The sequence below is a fragment of the Ciconia boyciana genome, chromosome 30 (assembly GCF_034638445.1).
Source record: "Ciconia boyciana chromosome 30, ASM3463844v1, whole genome shotgun sequence".
NCBI classification, from domain to species: Eukaryota; Metazoa; Chordata; class Aves; order Ciconiiformes; family Ciconiidae; genus Ciconia; species Ciconia boyciana.
Window position 1 is genome coordinate 609,710 of NC_132963.1, and position 17,154 is coordinate 626,863.

The 17,154-nt window shown below is 65.8% G+C and overlaps 1 protein-coding gene across 2 annotated transcripts; it reads left to right on the forward strand.

Annotated features, from left to right (window-relative positions):
* The first annotated feature begins 816 nt into the window (after positions 1-816).
* Positions 817-16,931, forward strand: SCN1B (sodium voltage-gated channel beta subunit 1). 2 transcript variants are annotated; one of them, XM_072848216.1, is made up of 5 exons: positions 817-1,480; positions 3,890-4,057; positions 8,760-9,000; positions 10,462-10,597; positions 16,774-16,931. In XM_072848216.1, exons 1-5 carry the CDS (start codon positions 1,439-1,441, stop codon positions 16,787-16,789), a joined length of 603 nt encoding a protein of 200 aa, XP_072704317.1. In that variant the 5' UTR covers positions 817-1,438; the 3' UTR covers positions 16,790-16,931. The 2 variants fall into 2 exon arrangements, with proteins under 2 accessions (XP_072704317.1, XP_072704316.1); XM_072848215.1 differs by lacking the exon at positions 16,774-16,931 and adding an exon at positions 11,969-12,064.
* Positions 16,932-17,154: the final 223 nt, after the last annotated feature.

Consider the following 17,154-nt stretch of genomic DNA (forward strand, 5'->3'; position numbering starts at 1 on the left):
TTGGGGACATGGGGATGTTCATGGGGACAGCCTTGGTGACATGGGGATGTCCATGGGGACAGCCTTGGGGACACGGGACGTTCGTGGGGACACTCTTGGGGACATGGGGACAGCCTTGGGGACACTCTTGGGGATATGAGAATGTTCATGGGGACAGCCTTGGGGACATGGTGACACTTGGGGACACAGCGATGTTCATGGGGACACTCTTGGGGCCATGGAGATGATCTTGGGGACATGGGGACACAGGGAGGGACATGGAGCTGTCTGGGGACATGGGGACAACCTTGGGGACATGGAAAGGTGCCTGGGAACAGCTTTGGGGACACGGGGATGTTCATGGGGACAGCCTTGGGGACACAGGGACACTCTTGGGGACATGGGGCTGTCCATGGGGCCATCTGGGGACAACGTTGGGGACATGAAGATGTCCATGGGGCCATCTGAGAAAATCCATAGGGACACAGGGACAACCCTGGGGACATGGGGACAGCTTTGGGGACACGGGGTGGCCCTGAGGGTGGCAGGATGTCTCAGGGGGTGCCCTTGGGGACACGGGGGTGGCCTTGGGGACATAGGGACAACCCTGGGGACATGGGGGGTGGCCTTTGGGGACACGGGGGTGGCCCTGAGGGTGGCAGGGTGCCTCAGGGGGTGGCCCTGGGGACACGGGAGTGGCCTTTGGGGACATGGGGGTGGCCTTGGGGACACCGGGACCCCCTTGGGGACACCCGGGGGACACTGGGGGGGTGGGGGGGGGACTCCGCGCTCCGGCCCCGCCCCTCGTTGCGTCACGGCCGGCATCCCCCCCCCCCCCTCAGGCGCCGCACTGCGCCGGGCCGAGCGGAGCCGAGCGGAGCCGAACCCGGGCCGAGTCCGAGCCGAACCCGAACCGAGCGGAGCCGAAGCTGACCCGAAGGCGGCCCGAGCGGAGCCGAACCCCCGAGCCCCCCCGAGCGGGGCCGGCCATGCCTTGAACCGGCTCCTCCGTCCCGTCCCGGGCCGAGCTCCCCGTCCCCGTCCCCGTCCCCGTCCCCGTCCCTGTCCCCCTCCCCTCCCCCCTCCGAGGGACCCAGGCGTCCGGCGGGGGAGGGGCCCATGGCCCGGGCAGGGGGCTGCGGGGGGGCGGCGCGGCGCTGAGAGCGGGACGGGCCCGGCCGGAGACACCCGAACCGGGGCCGGAGAGACCCGAACTCGGCCGGAGAGACCCGAACTGGGCCGGAGAGACCCGAACTCGGCCCGAACCCGGCTGAAGACAAGCGAACCGAGCCCGAACTGGGTCGAACTCTGCCGGAGAGAGCCGAACCGAGCCGAACCGGGCCCGAAGCTAGCCGAACCCGGCTGAAGGCAGCCGAACCGGGCCGGAGGGAGCCGAACCGAGCCGAACCCGTCCGAAGAGAGCCGAACCTACCCGAACCGGGCCCGAACCGGGCCCGCCATGTTGTTCCCCGGCCTCTCGCTGCTCCTCGGCCTCCTCATGGGTGAGTGCGGCCGGGCCGGGACCCCCCCAGTGTCCCCTGACCCCCCCCCAATGTCCCCTGTCCCCCTCAGTGTCCCCTGACCCCCATAATGTCCCCTGTCCCCCTCAGTGTCCCCTGTCCCCCCAGCGTCCCCTGTCCCCCTCAGTGTCCCCTGACCCCCTCAGTGTCCCCTGTCCCCCCCAAAGTGTCACCTCACCCCCCAGTGTCACCTTTTCCCACTCGCTGTCCCCTGTGCCCCCCATAATGTCCCCTGACCCCCGCCAGTGTCCCCTGACCCCCTATAATGTCCCCTGTCCCCTCGCAGTGTCACACACACCCCCAGTGCCACCCCTGCGGTGTCCCCTGTCCGTCCCCCCAGTGCCACCCCCTTGGTGTCCCCTGTCTCCCCCCAGTGTCACATTTCCCCCCCCAGTGCCACCCTCGCTGTCCCCTTCCCGGCCCCTGTCACCTCCGCAGTGTCACCCTCCCCCTGCGGTGTCACCTGCCTCTGCCGCAGTCCCTGTGCCACCCCCCAGTGCCACCACTGTCCCCTGTCCCCCCCAAGTGCCACCGCAGGGTCCCCTGCCCCCCCGCAGTGTCACCAGTGTCCCCCGTCCCCCCAAGTGTCACCAAAGTGTCCCCTGCCCCCCAAGTGCTACTGCAGTGTTCCCCGTCCCTGCAAGTGTCACCATGTTGTCCCCTGTCCCCCTCAAGTGCCACTGCAAGGTCCCTGTCCCCCAAGTGCCACCACAGGGTCCCCTGTTCCCCCTGCAGTGTCACCAGTGTCCCCTGTCCCCGCCAAGTGCCACCACAAGGTCCCCTGTCCCCCCAAAGTGCCACCGCAGTGTCCCCCATCCCCCCCAAGTGCCACTGCAGGGTCCCCTGTCCCCCCAAAGTGTCACCACCGTGTGCGCCATCCCCCCAAGTGTCAACGCAGTGTCCCCTGTCCTCCCCCGCAGTGTTACCAGTGTCCCCTGTCCCTCCAAGTGCCACCACAGTGTCCCCATTCCCCCAAGTGCCACCGCAGTGTCCCTGTCCCCCAAGTGCCACCACAGTGTCCCCCATCCCTCCCAAGTGCCACTGCAGTGTCCCCATCCCCCAAGTGCCACCGCAAGGTCCGGTCCCCCCAAGTGTCACCATGGTGTCCCCTGTCCTCCCACAGTGTCACCAGTGTCCCCTGTCCCCCCAAAGTGTCACCACCGTGTCCTCTGCCCCCCCCCAAGTGCCACCGCAGTGTCCCTGTCCCCCCAAGTGCCACCGCAGGGTCCCTGTCCTCCCCCGCAGTGTCACCAGTGTCCCCTGTCCCCTCCAAGTGCCACCACAGTGTCCCCCATCTCCCCAAGTGCCACTGCAGGGTCCCCTGTCCCCCAAAGTGTCACCACCGTGTCCGCCATCCCCCAAGTGTCACCGCAGTGTCCCCTGTCCCCCAAGTGCCACCAGTGTCTCTCATCCCTCCCAAGTGCCACTGCAGTGTCCCCATCCCCCAAGTGCCACCGCAAGGTCCGGTCCCCCAAGTGTCACCATGGTGTCCCCTGTCCTCCCACAGTGTCACCAGTGTCCCCTGTCCCCCAAAGTGTCACCACTGTGTCCTCCGCCCCCCAAGTGCCACCGCAGGGTCCCTGTCCTCCCCCGCAGTGTTACCAGTGTCCCCTGTCCCCTCCAAGTGCCACCACAGTGTCCCCATCTCCCCAAGTGCCACTGCAAGGTCCCCTGTCCCCCTAAGTGCCACCGCAGGGTCCCCTGTCCCCCCCCAAATGCCACCAGTATCTTCTGTCCCCCCCCCCCGGTGCCCCCGCGGTGTCTCCCCTCTGGGGGGGGGGGGTTGCCCCCTGTCCCCCCCCCCCCCAGATTTGGGGTGTGTCCCCAATTTGGGGGGCCCAGGGGGGTGTCCCCTATGTCCCCCCCTCCAGTTTTAGGGGTCAGGGGGTGTCCCCTGTGTGTCCCCCCCATTTTGGGGGGGGGGCTGGGTGTCCCCTGTGTGTGTGTGTCCCCCAGTCAGGGGAACTGGGGGTGACTCCCCCCAAATCTGGGGGTCCCCATGTGTGTCCCCAAAATCTGGGGGGGCGGGGGGGTGTCCCCAATGTCCCCCCCCCAGTTTTGGGGGGTGCCCTTATGTCCCCCCTTTGACGTGGGAGGGATGAGGGTGACCCTACCCCCCCCAGTTTTGGGGGGCTGGAGTGACTCCCCCCAAATCTGGGGGGCATCCCCGTGTGCGTCCCCAAAATCTTGTGGGCCTGGCCCCCAAATGTCCCCAATGTCCCCCCCCCCAATTTTGGGGGTGCCCCTATGTTCCCCCTTTGCCATGAGAGGGATGAGGGTGACCCTACCCCACCCCACCCCCCCCAGTTTTGGGGGGCTGGGGGTGACCCCCCCCCCCAAATCCGGGGGGGTCCGTGGGACTCGGGGTGACCCCCCTGTGTCCCCCCCCCGCCGGGGGGGCGCGGGGGGGGTGCGTGGAGGTGGCTTCGGGGACGGGGGCGGGTTTGGGGGCCCCCTTCCGCCTGCTCTGCATCGCCTGCAAGCGCCGCAGCGAGACCCCCGCCCAGGCCGAGGGCGAGTGGTTCTTCCGGCCCGAGGGGGCCCCCCACTTCCAGAAGGTACTGGGAGGCACTGGGAGGGACTGGGAGGCACTGGGAAGGCATTAGGGGGCACGCTGAGGGGGACTGGGAGGCACTGGAGGGGGCTGGGAGGGACTGGGAGGCACTGGGAAGGCATTAGGGGCATGCTGAGGGGGACTGGGAGGCACTGGGGGGCACTGGGAGGCACTGGAGGGGGACTGGGAGGGACTGGGAGGCACTGGGGGTCACTGGGAAGGCATTAGGGGGCATGCTGAGGGGGACTGGGGGGCACTGGGAGGCACTGGAGGGGGGCTGGGAGGGAATGGGGTGCTACTGGGAGGCACTGGGAGGCACTGGGAGGGTACTGGGAGGGACTGGTGGGCACTGGGAAGGCATTATGGGAACACTGTGGGGGACTGGGAGGCACTGGGGGGCACTGGGAAGGCATTAGGGGGCACGCTGAGGGGACTGGGAGGCACTGGGAGGGACTGGGAGGGATTAGGGGGACACTGTGAAGCTCTAGAGGGTTCCTGAGAGGGACTGGGAGGGTACTGGGAGGCACTGGGAGGGACTGGGAGGCACTGGGAAGGCATTAGGGGGCATGCTGAGGGGGACTGGGAGGCACTGGGTGGCACTGGGAGGCACTGGAGGAGGGCTGGGAGGGACTGGGGGGCTACTGGGAGGCACTGGGAGGGTACTGGGAGGGACTGGTGGGCACTGGGAAGGCATTATGGGAACACTGGAGGGGACTGGGAGGCACTGGGTGAGGACTGGGAGGCACTGGGAAGGCATTAGGGGGCACGCTGAGGGGGACTGGGAGGCACTGGGGGGCACTGGGAGGCACTGGAGGGGGCTGGGAGGGAATGGGGGGCTACTGGGAGGCACTGGGAGGGTACTGGGAGGGACTGGTGGGCACTGGGAAGGCATTAGGGGGCACGCTGAGGGGGACTGGGAGGCACTGGGAGGCACTGGAGGGGGCTGGGAGGGACTGGGGGCTACTGGGAGGCACTGGGAGGGTACTGGGAGGGACTGGTGGGCACTGGGAAGGCATTATGGGAACACTGGGGGGGACTGGGAGGCACTGGGTGGGGACTGGGAGGCACTGGGAAGGCATTAGGGGGCACGCTGAGGGGGACTGGGGGGCACTGGGGGGCTGGTGGGAGGCACTGGGAGGCACTGGGAGGGTACTGGGAGGGAGTGGTGGGCACTGGGAAGGCATTATGGGAACACTGGGGGGGACTGGGAGGCACTGGGTGAGGACTGGGAGGGACTGGTGGGCACTGGGGAGTACTGGGAGAGTATTGGGAGGGACTGGGAGGCACTGGGAGGGTTACTGAGAGGGACTGGGAAGCACTGGGGGGGTACTGGGAGAGACTGGGAGGCACTGGGAAGGCATTATGGGAACACTGAGGGGGACTGGGAGGCACTGGAGGGTTACTGAGAGGTACTGGGAGGCACTGGGAGGGACTGGTGGGCACTGGGAAGGCATTATGGGAACACTGGGGGGGACTGGGAGGCACTGGGAGGGTTACTGAGAGGGAGTGGGAGGCACTGGGGGCTACTGGGAGGGACTGGGAGGCACTGGGAACGCATTGGGGGCACGCTGAGGGGGACTGGGAGGCACTGGGAGGGTATTGGGAGGGACTGGGAGGCACTGGGAGGGGACTGGGAGGCACTGGGAAGGCATTAGGGGGCATGCTGAGGGGGACTGGGAGGCACTGGGATAGTACTGGGGGTTACTGGGAGGCACTGGGGAGATACTAGGGGGCGCCGAGGGACACGCGGGGGATACTGGGAGGCACTGGGCTATACTGGGAAGATACTGAGGGACACTGGGGAGGTGATGTGGGGCACTGTATGCTACTGGGGGATACTGGGAGGCACTGGGAGATACTGGGAGGCACTGAGGAGACTCTGGGGGCTACTGGGAGGCACTGGGGAGACACTGTGAGGCACTGGGATGCGCTGGGGGTACTGGGGAGGTACTGGGGAGCACTGGGGGGTACTGGGAGGCACTGAGGAGACACTGGGGGCACTGGGAGGCACTGGGAGATACTGTGGGAGTACGGGGGGTCACTGGGGAGGCACTGGGGGGTACTGGGAGGGTACTGGGGAGATACTGCGGGGCACTGGGAAATACTGGGAGGCACTGGGAGACACTGGGGAGATACTGGGAGGCACTGGGGGGTACTGGGGAGATACTGGGAGGCACTGGGAGACACTGGGGAGATACTGGGAGGCACTGGGGGGTACTGGGGAGGTACTGGGAGGCACTGGGAGACACTGGGGAGATACTGGGAGGCACTGGGGGTACTGGGGAGATACTGGGAGGCAGTTGGGGAACACTGGGGGTACTGGGGAGATACTGGGCAGCACTGGGGGATACTGGGAGGTACTGGGGAGGTACTGGGAGGCACTGGGAGGCACTGGGGGATACTGGGCGGCAGTTGGGGAACACTGGGGGTACTGGGGAGATACTGGGCGGCCCTGGGGAGGTACTGGGCGGCCCTGGGGAGATACTGGGAGGCACTGGGGAGATACTGGGAGGCACTGGGGGGTACTGGGGAGATACTGGGAGGCACTGGGGAGATACTGGGAGGCACTGGGGGGTACTGGGGAGATACTGGGAGGCACTGGGGAGATACTGGGAGGCAGTTGGGGAACACTGGGGGTACTGGGGAGGTACTGGGCGGCCCTGGGGGATACTGGGTGGCACTGGGGGGTACTGGGGAGGTACTGGGAGGCACTGGGAGACACTGGGGAGATACTGGGAGGCACTGGGGAGGTACTGGGAGGCACTTGGGGAACACTGGGGGTACTGGGGAGATACTGGGAGGCAGTTGGGGCACACTGGGGGTACTGGGAAGATACTGGGAGGCCCTGCAGAGATACTGGGAGGCACTGGGGGTACTGGGGAGATACTGGGCCACCCTGGGGAGGTACTGGGCTGCACTGGGGGGTACTGGGAGGTACTGGGCAGCCCTGGGGGATACTGGGTGGCCCTGGGGAGGTACTGGGGGTACTGGGGAGATACTGGACTGCACTGGGGGTACTGGGGAGGTACTGGGCAGCACTGGGGGATACTGGGCGGCACTGGGGAATACTGGGCGGCCCTGGGGGGGTACTGGACTGCACGGGGGGGTACTGGGGAGGCACTGGGTGGCCCTGGGGGATACTGGTGGGTACTGGGGAGATACTGGTCTGGACTGGGGGATACTGTGCGGCACTGGGGGATACTGGGGGGTACTGGGGGGATACTGGTCTGCACTGGGGGGTACTGGGCGGCCCTGGGGAGGTACGGGGCGGCACTGGGGGTACTGGGGAGATACTGGTCTGCACTGGGGGCACTGGGTGGCCCTGGGGAGGTACTGGGTCGCACTGGGGGGTACTGGGGAGATACTGGTCTGCACTGGGCGGCACTGGGCGGCCCTGGGGAGGTACTGGGCAGCACTGGGGGTACTGGGGAGGTACTGGTCTGCACTGGGGGCACTGGGCGGCCCTGGGGAGGTACTGGGCGGCACTGGGGGTACTGGGAGGTACTGGGCGGCCCTGGGGAGGTACTGGGCTGCACTGGGGGTACTGGGGAGGTACTGGGTGGCCCTGGGGGATACTGGTGGGTACTGGGGAGATACTGGGCTGCACTGGGTGGCCCTGGGGGATACTGGGCAGCCCTGGGGAGGTACTGGGCGGCACTGGGGGGTACTGGGTGGCACTGGGGGTACTGGGGGTACTGGGGAGATACTGGGCTGCACTGGGTGGCCCTGGGGGATACTGGGCGGCCCTGGGGAGGTACTGGGTGGCACTGGGGGGTACTGGGGAGATACTGGGCTGCACTGGGGGATACTGGGGAGATACTGGGCGGCACTGGGGGTACTGGGCGGCCCTGGGGAGGTACTGGGCGGCACTGGGGGTACTGGGGAGGTACTGGGCGGCCCTGGGGAGATACTGGGCTGCACTGGGGGATACTGGGCGGCCCTGGGGAGGTACTGGGCGGCACTGGGGAGATACTGGGCTGCACTGGGGGCACTGGGCGGCCCTGGGGAGGTACTGGGCTGCACTGGGGGATACTGGGCGGTACTGGGGAGATACTGGGCTGCACTGGGGGTACTGGGCGGCCCTGGGGAGGTACTGGGCTGCACTGGGGGTACTGGGGAGATACTGGGCTGCACTGGGTGGCCCTGGGGGATACTGGGTGGCCCTGGGGAGATACTGGGCTGCACTGGGGGTACTGGGGAGGTACTGGGCGGCCCTGGGGGATACTGGGGGTACTGGGGAGATACTGGGCTGCACTGGGGGGCACTGGGTGGCCCTGGGGACGTACTGGGCGGCACTGGGGGTACTGGGGAGATACTGGTCTGCACTGGGGGGCACTGGGCGGCCCTGGGGAGGTACTGGGCGGCACTGGGGGTACTGGGGAGGTACTGGTCTGCACTGGGCGGCACTGGGCGGCCCTGGGGAGGAACTGGGCTGCACTGGGGGGTACTGGGGAGGTACTGGTCTGCACTGGGCGGCACTGGGCGGCCCTGGGGAGGTACTGGGCGGCACTGGGCGGCCCTGGGGAGGTACTGGGCTGCACTGGGGGGTACTGGGGAGGTACTGGTCTGCACTGGGGGGCACTGGGCGGCCCTGGGGAGGTACTGGGCAGCACTGGGCGGCCCTGGGGAGGTACTGGGCGGCACTGGTCTGCACTGGGGGGCACTGGGCGGCCCTGGGGAGGTACTGGGCGGCCGTGCCCCCGCAGATCCTGCACTACAGCCCGGAGGAGGGGCAGTGGGTGGCCCCCGGCCCCTTCGAGGGGGTGCTGGCCTGGAACGGCTCGCGGGGCACGCGGGACCTGCAGGACCTGTCGGTGCGGCTGGCGGCCGTGGGGCGGCCCCACGCCGGCCTCTACGTCTGCCGCCTGCGCCGCAACCTCACCTTCGAGGGCTACGTCTACAGCCTGGCCCGCAACAAGACCCTGCGCCTGGCCGTCGTCGACACGGGTGGGCGGGGCTGGGGGCGGGGCTTGGGGGGCAGGGCCGGGGGTGGGGCTGGGGAGGGGAGTGTGGGGCTGGGGGGGTGGGGTGGGGGGAGTAGGGGGTGTGAGGAGGCGAGGGGGTGTGGTTTAGTGGGGGCGGGGCTTGGGGGGCAGGGATGGGGGTGGGGCTGGGGGGTGGGGTGGGGGAGTAGGGGGTGTGAGGAGGCGAGGGGTGTGGTTTAGTGGGGCGGGGCTTGGGGGGCGGGGCTGGGGGTGGGGCTGGGGGGTGGGGTGGGGGAGTAGGGGTGTGAGGAGGCGAGGGGTGTGGTTTAGTGGGGGCGGGGCTTGGGGGGCGGGGCTGGGGTGGGGCTGGGGGGTGGGGTGGGGGAGTAGGGGTGTGAGGAGGCGAGGGGGTGTGGTTTAGTGTGGGCGGGGCTGGGGGGTGGGGCTTGGGAGGGGTGGGGGGTGGGGCTGGGGAGGGTGGGGGGAGTAGGGGGTGTGAGGGGTGGGGCTTGGGGAGGAGGTGAGGGGGTGTGGTTTAGTGGGGCGGGGCTTGGGGGGCGGGGCTGGGTGGGGGTGGGGCTTGGGGAGGGGTGGGGTGTGGGGCTGGGGAGGGTGGGGGAGTAGGGGTGTGAGGGGTGGGGCTTGGGGAGGAGGTGAGGGGTGTGGTTTAGTGGGGGCGGGGCTTGGGGCGGGGCTGGGGGTGGGGCTGGGGAGGGGTGGGGTGGGGGAGTAGGGGTGTGAGGAGGCGAGGGGTGTGGTTTAGTGGGGGTGGGGCTTGGGGGGTGGGGCTGGGGGTGTGGGGCTTGGGGAGGGGTGGGGTGGGGGGAGTAGGGGTGTGAGGGGTGGGGCTTGGGGAGGAGGCGAGGGGTGTGGTTTAGTGGGGGCGAGGCTTGGGGGCAGGGCTGGGTGGGGTGGGGCTTGGGAGGGGTGGGGGTGTGGGGCTGGGGAGGGTGGGGGAGTAGGGGTGTGAGGGAGTGGGACTTGGGGAGGAGGTGGGGTTTAGCCGGGGTGTGGTTTAGTGGGGCGGGACTTGGGGGGCGCGGCTGGGGAGGGTGAGGGGGAGTAGGGGCTCTGAGGGGTGGGGCTTGATCAGGGGCAGGGCTTGGAGGGGTGTGGCTTGGGGTGGGGGTGTGGCTTGGGGAGGGGTGGGGTATGGGGCTGAGGAGGGATATGGGGGAGTAGGGGGCCTGAGGGGGTGTGGCTTGATCAGGGGTGGGGCTTACTTGGGGCGGGGCGTGGGCTGTGGGACCTGGGGCTGTGGAGGGGTAGGGGCTACATAGGTGGTCCGAGGGGGCGTGGCTTATTCGGGGGCGGGGTACGAGGGCGCGGGGGCGCTGAGGGGGCGGGGCTTAACCAGGGGGTGGTGCTTTCCTTGGGGCGGGGCCTGCCGCCGGGAAGGGGGCGCGTCCACGCAGGGCTTTTGCCGCGGCGGTGGGCGGGGCCTGGCCTGCCGGGCGGCGGGTTCGAGTCCCGGGGCCGGCAGCGCGGCGGGACCTGGCCTCGATCGTGTCGGAGATCCTCATGTACGTGCTGATCGTGCTGCTCACGCTCTGGCTGGCGGCCGAGATGCTCTACTGCTACCGCAAGGTGGCGGCCGCCGCCCCGCCCCCCGACAGCGCGTGAGTGGGGGCGGGGCCTGCGGCGGGGGCGGGCCGGCGGGGCGGGGCCGGCGGGGAGCAACTGGAGGGGGCGGGGGGTATAGGGGTGATGGGGGTGGGAGGAGGGGTATGGGGGTGCATAGCGGGTTATGGGGGGTGTGGGGGTGCATAGGGGGTATAGAGCGGGTTATGGGGGTGCATAGGGGGTATAGAGGGGGTTATGGGGGGTATGGGGGTGCATAGGGGTATAGAGAGGGTTATGGGGGGTATAGAGGGGTTATGGGGGGTATGGGGATGCATAGGGGGTATAGAGGGGGTTATGGGGGAGTATGGGGATACATAGAGGGTATAGAGGGGTTATGGGGGTGCATAGGGGTATAGAGGGGGAATGGGGGGTATGGGGATACATAGAGGGTATAGAGGGGTTATGGGGGTGCATAGGGGGTATAGAGGGGAATGGTGGGGTATGGGGGTGCATAGGGGGTATAGAGGGGGTTATGGGGGATATGGGGGTGCATAGGGGGTATAGAGGGGTTATGGAGGTATGGGGGTGCATAGGGGGTATAGAGGGGAATGGGGGGTATGGGGGTGCATAGGGGTTATGAGGGGGTATGGGGGTGCATAGGAGGTATAGAGGGGTTATGGGGGGTATGGGGGTGTGCATAGGGGGTATAGAGGGGAATGGGGGTATGGGGGTGCATAGGGGGTATAGAGAGGGGAATGGGGGTATGGGGGTGCATGGGGGTTATGGGGGGTATGGGGGTGCATAGGAGGTATAGAGGGTTATGGGGGGGTATGGGGGGTATGGGGGTGCATAGGGGGTTATGGGGGGTATGGGGGTGCATAGGGGGTATAGAGAGGGTTATGGGGGTGCATAGGAGGTATAGAGGGTTATGGGGGGTATGGGGGTGCATAGGGGGTATAGAGGGGAATGGGGGGGTATGGGGGTGCATAGGGGGTATAGAGGGGAATGGGGGTATGGGGGTGCATAGGGCAGTATAGGGAGGTATGGGGATGCCTGGGGAGTATAGGAGGGGTATGGGGGTGCATAGCAGGGTTGGGAAGGGTATGGGGGTGCATGGGGGGTAAGGGGGTGCATAGGGGAGTATGGGGGTGCATAGGGGAGTATGGGGGGCATGGGGTGCATAGGGAGGTATAGGGAGGGTATGGGTGGGCATGGGGTGCATAAGTGGTTATAAGGGAGGTATGGGGCGCATAGGGGGTATGGGGGAGTATGGGGGGTATGGGGGCGCATAGGGGGTATAGAGGGGCTGTGGGGGGTATGGGGTGCTATGGGGGCTATACAGGTGCTATAGGGGTGTAGGGGCTATGGGGGTGCTCTAGGGGGTATGGGGGCTATAGGGTGCCGGTGCCCCCCCCCGCTGCCCCCAGCTCGGAGTACCTGGCCATCACCTCGGAGAGCAAAGAGAACTGCGCCGGGGTGCAGGTGGCCGAGTAGCACCCATGGGTGCTGCCGGCCCCACCCCCGGCGGGCGCCGCCGCCACCCGGCTGCTTTGGGGCAAAAGCAGCGAAAGGGGCCGGGGTGCCCCGGGGGGTGAACCCCACCCCCAAACCGGTCCCCGGCACCCATGGGTGCGCGAGGGGGGCCTGGGCGTGGGAATGGGGGTGCGGGGGGCTGTGCGAGTGGGGGTGTGAATGGGGGTGCGAGTGTGGGGGGTGTGGAAGGGGGTGCAAAGGGGGGTGCAAGGGGGTGTGAATGGTGCAAATGGGGGGTGCGAGTGGGGGTGGAAATGAGGGGGTGCAAAAATGGGGTGCGAGGGGGGTGCAAGCGAGGGGGGAGCCCCCCCGCCGCCCCCTGCGAGGGCGCCATGCAAATGAGCTCCATGCAAATGAGCTCCATGCAAATGAGCGCCACGCAAACGAGCTCGGTGCAAACGCTGCCAGACACACCCCCCGCCCCGATGCCCGCGCGGCATGCAAATGAGCGGCATGCAAATGAGCGGCATGCAAATGAGGCCCCGCCCCCGGCGCGCCCTGTACATATGCAAACGACACACACAGAGACAAACGCGCGCGCGCACTATGCAAATGCCGCGGTATGCAAATGTTGTCCCCACCCCCTCCACGCACACGCCCCGCCCAGCAATATGCAAATGAGCCCCGCGTTCCGCGCAGCGCGCCCGCATGCCGAACGAGCGATATGCAAATGCACCCACCCGCAGCGGCGCGGGGGATGCAAATGAGAATGCAAATGAGCGGGGGGGGCGTACCCGCGGTATGCAAATGAACACGCAAAATGAGCGAAACGCGCCCGCCCCTCCATATGCAAATGAGCGCCGCGCGGGTGCCCCGCCCCGAGCTCCGCCCCCTCGGTGACGTAACCCACCGGGGGCCATTTATGCCCCTTTAATCCGGACGTGGCGGCCGGGATGGCCCCGCCCACAGCCCCGCCCACGCGCCGTGGCCCCGCCCACGCCTCTCGACCACGCCCCCCAGCCCTTTTGGGGCGCAATTCCTGGGTTTGGGGGGGTTCGGTGACGCAGCTGGGGGGTAATGACGCAGTTGGGGCCTGGGGCGCTCCTCCCCCCGCACTTTTGGGGCTCAATTGAAGGGTTTGGGGTTCAGTGCCGGATTTTGGGGTGTCCGGAGCGGTTTTGGGGCGAGTGACGAGTTTGGGGTTCAAGGGCGGGGTTTGGGGTGACCCGGCGCGTTTTGGGGTTCAATGAAAACGTTTTGGGGTTCAGGGAGGCGTTTGGGGTTCAAAGGCGGGTTTTGGGGTTCAGGGAGGCGTTTGGGGTTCAATGATGCGTTTGGGGGTTCAGGGTGGAGTTTTGGGGTTCAATGAAAACGTTTTGGGGTTCAGGGAGGCGTTTTGGGGTTCAAGGGCAGGGTTTGGGGGTCGGGGCGGGTTTTGGGGGTTCAGGGAGGCGTTTTGGGGTTCAGGGGCGGGGGTTTGGGGTTCAGGTTGGGGGTTTGGGGTTCAATGAAAACGTTTTGGGGTCCAGGGGCGGGGTTTGAGAGGTTCAATGAAAACGTTTTGGGGTTCAGGGAGGCGTTTTGGGGTTCAGGGGCGGGGTTTGGGGTGACCCGGCGGGTTTAGGGGTTCAGTGACACATTTGGCGGTTCAGGGCAAGGTTTTGGGGTTCAAGGGCGGGGTTTGGGGTGACTCGGCGGGTTTAGGGGTTCAATGAAAACGTTTTGGGGTTCAGGGAGGCGTTTTGGGGTTCAAGGGCAGGGTTTGGGGGCAGGGCGGGTTTTGGGGTTCAGAGAGGAGTTTTGGGGTTCAATGATACGTTTAGGGGTTCAGGGGTGGATTTTGGGGTGACCCGGCGCGTTTTGGGGTTCAATGACACGTTTGGGGGTTCAGGGGCGCAGTTTTGGGGTTCAGGGAGGGGTTTGGGGTTCAATCAAAACGTTTTGGGGTTCAGGGGCGGGGTTTGGGGTGACTCGGCGGGTTTAGGGGTTCGGTGACACATTTGGGGGTTCAGGCGAGGTTTTGGGGTTCAATGACGCGTTTTGGGGTTCAGGGGCGGGGTTTGGGGGTTCAATGAAAACGTTTTGGGGTCCAGGGGCGGGGTTTGAGAGGTTCAATGAAAACGTTTTGGGGTTCAGGGAGGCGTTTTGGGGTTCAGGGGCGGGGTTTGGGGTCGGGGCGGGGTTTTGGGGTTCAGGGAGGAGTTTTGGGGTTAAACCACACGTTTGGGGGTTCAGGGGCGGGTTTTGGGATTCAGATTGGGGGTTTGGGGTTCAATGAAAACGTTTTGGGGTTCAAGGGCGGGGTTTGGGGTGACCCGGCGGGTTTAGGGGTTCAGTGACACATTTGGCGGTTCAGGGCGAGGTTTTGGGGTTCAAGGGCGGGGTTTGGGGTGACTCGGCGGGTTTAGGGGTTCGATGACGCGTTTTGGGGTTCAGGGGCGGGGTTTGGGGGTGCCCCGAGCACTTTGGGCCTTCAATGAGAGGGTTTGAGGCTTCAAATTGGAGCGTTTTCGGGGTTCAGCGACGGGTTTTGGGGTGCCCTGACCTATTTGAGGGTTCAGAGGGCGGGTTTTGGGGTGCCCCGACCGGTTTGGGGGCACAATTAAATGGCTTTGGGGTTCCGGGAAGGGTTTTGGGGTGCCCCGAGCACTTTTGGGGGTGCAATTACAGGCTTTGGGGCTTCAATTAGAGGAGTTTGGGGGTTCAGGGGCGGGTTTGGGGGTGCCCGGACCGGTTTTGGGGTTCAATGACACGTTTTGGGGGTTCGTTGACGGCTTTAGAGGCTTTTGGGGTTCAGGGACAGGTTTTGGGGTGCCCCGACCGCTTTTGGGGGTGGGGTTCAATGAGGCGTTTTGGGGTTCCGGGGTGGGGTTTTGGGGTACCCGGACCGGTTTGGGGGTTCAGGGATGGAGTTTTGGGGCACCCTGAGCAGTTTTGGGGTGCAATTACAGGGTTTGGGGCTTCAATTAGAGCGTTTTGGGGTTCGGCGAGGGTTTTGGGGTGCGCGGGCGTATTTGGGGGTTCGGGGGGTTTGGGGGTTCACGGAGGGGGGTTGGGGTGCCCCGACCCGTTTTGGGGTTCAATTACAGCGTTTTGGGGGTCAGACAGGAGTTTGGGGGGGTTCAAGGGCAGAGTTTGGGGGGTCAGGGGAGGGTTTCGGGGTGCCCCGCCCCCGTTTTGGGGTGCAATTACAGGGTTGCGGGGTTCAATGATGGGGGGCAGGGCGGGCCGAGGCCCCGCCCACTTCCGCACCCCTAAAACGGGCCCCACGTCGAGCCCCACCCCGCTTTGGGGTGAAACCCGCCCGGTTCAGGCAAAACGGGGGGCTGGGGAGGCGTCGGGGGCGTTTGGGGGTGCCGGGGCGTTTCGGGGGTGCCGGGGCGTTTGGGGGTGCTGGGGCGTTTGGGGGCGTTTTGGGGTGTTTGGAGGAGGATTTGGGCTATTTTTGGAGGGTTTGGGGTGATTCAGGGCGTTTTGGGGTTTTTTTTGGGGGATTTGGGGTGTTGGGGGGTTTGGGGGATTCAGGGCGTTTGGGGATATTTTGGGTTGATTCAGGGCGTTTTGGGGGTGTTTGGGGGAACTTGGGGTGTTTGGGGGAAATTCGGGGCGTTTGGGGGAAATTCAGGGCGTTTGAGGTGTTTTCGGGGATTCCGGGCGTTTTGGGGGTGTTTGGGGGGAACTTGGGGTGTTTGAGGGAAAGTCAGGGCGTTTGGGGTGTTTTGGGGGATTCCGGGCGTTTTGGGGGTGTTTGGAGGAACTGGGGCTGTTTGGGGAAATTTGGGGCGTTTGGGGGTATTTTGGGGTGATTCGGGCGGTTTGGGTGAGTTTGGGGTAATTTGGGGGTTGGGGTGTTTTGGGGTGATTCAGGATATTTCGGGGTTTTGGGGTAACTTGGGTTTTTTGGAGGATTTGGGTGTTTGGGGGTGTTTGGGGTGATTTGGTGGTGTTTGGGGCGTTTTGGGGTGATTCGGGGCATTTGGGGGTGTTTTGGCATATTTGGGGCAGTTTGGGGTATTTGGGGGGCTTTTGGAGGTGTTTGGGGTGTTTTGGGGGTGTTTGGGGTTAGTTTAGGATTATTTGGGGGTGAGGCATTTTGGGGTCGTTTGGGGCATTTTGGGAGGGCATTTTTGGGGTCATTTGGGCCATTTTGGGGTTATTTTGGGGTGATTTGGGCCATTTGGGGTTATTTTGGAGGGATTTGGGCTATTTTGGGGTTATTTTGGGGAAATTCGGGCCATTTGGGGGTGATTTAGGGAATTTGGGAGTGATTTGAGCCATTTGGGGGTGATTTGGGCCATTTTGGGGTTGTTTGGGGAAATTTGGGGCTTATTTTGGGGTGATTTAGGGCATTTTGGGGTGAGTTGGGGAAATTGGGGCCCTTTGGGGGTGATTTGGTGTTTGGGGGCATTTTGGGGTGATTTGCGCCATTTTGGGGTTGTTTGGGGGGAATCGGGGCCATTTTGCGGGTGATTTAGGGCAGTTGGGGGTCACGTGGGGGCTTGGGGCCCATTTTGGGGCTGTTCCGGGCGGTTTTGGTGACGGGGTTTCGGGGCGCAGGTCGGGGGTCCATGGGGCGACTCTGCCGGTGTCGGTGCCGGCGTCGGGGTCAAGGTCGGGGTCAAGGTCGGGGTCACCGCCGCCACCCCCGCAAGTGCCCCCCTCCCCCCCCCCAGGTAGGTCCCCTCCTCGGGTTTTGGGGTGAATTCAGGGCTTTTTGGTGGTGGTTTTGGGGGGTTGGCTGACGCCTTCGCTTTTCCAGCCCCCTTGCCCGCTGATGACCTCGCCCATGACGTCACCGCCGCGCCCACTGACCACCACCTACATCATCTGGCCCCCCCCCGCCATCCTCACCCTGGGGGGGCCCCGAGTGGCGTTGGTGGGGGGGGGCGGCCCCGCCGAGCCCCAAAAATGTTGGGTTTAACCCCAAAACCGGTGGCGGGACTGAAGAACACCGGGCGCCCCCCCCCCCCCAAAAATGGGCGGTTTGGACCCAAAATAAGGAGGTTTAAACCCAAAGTGGCGCTCCCCTCCCCCCCGGGACTTTGCCCCCCCGGTGCTTGCCCCCCCCGCCGTTTTCACCCCCAAAATCCGCTTCGGCCCCCGACAGAGGTCTGGGCCCCAATCCTTTCTCGCCCCTCCC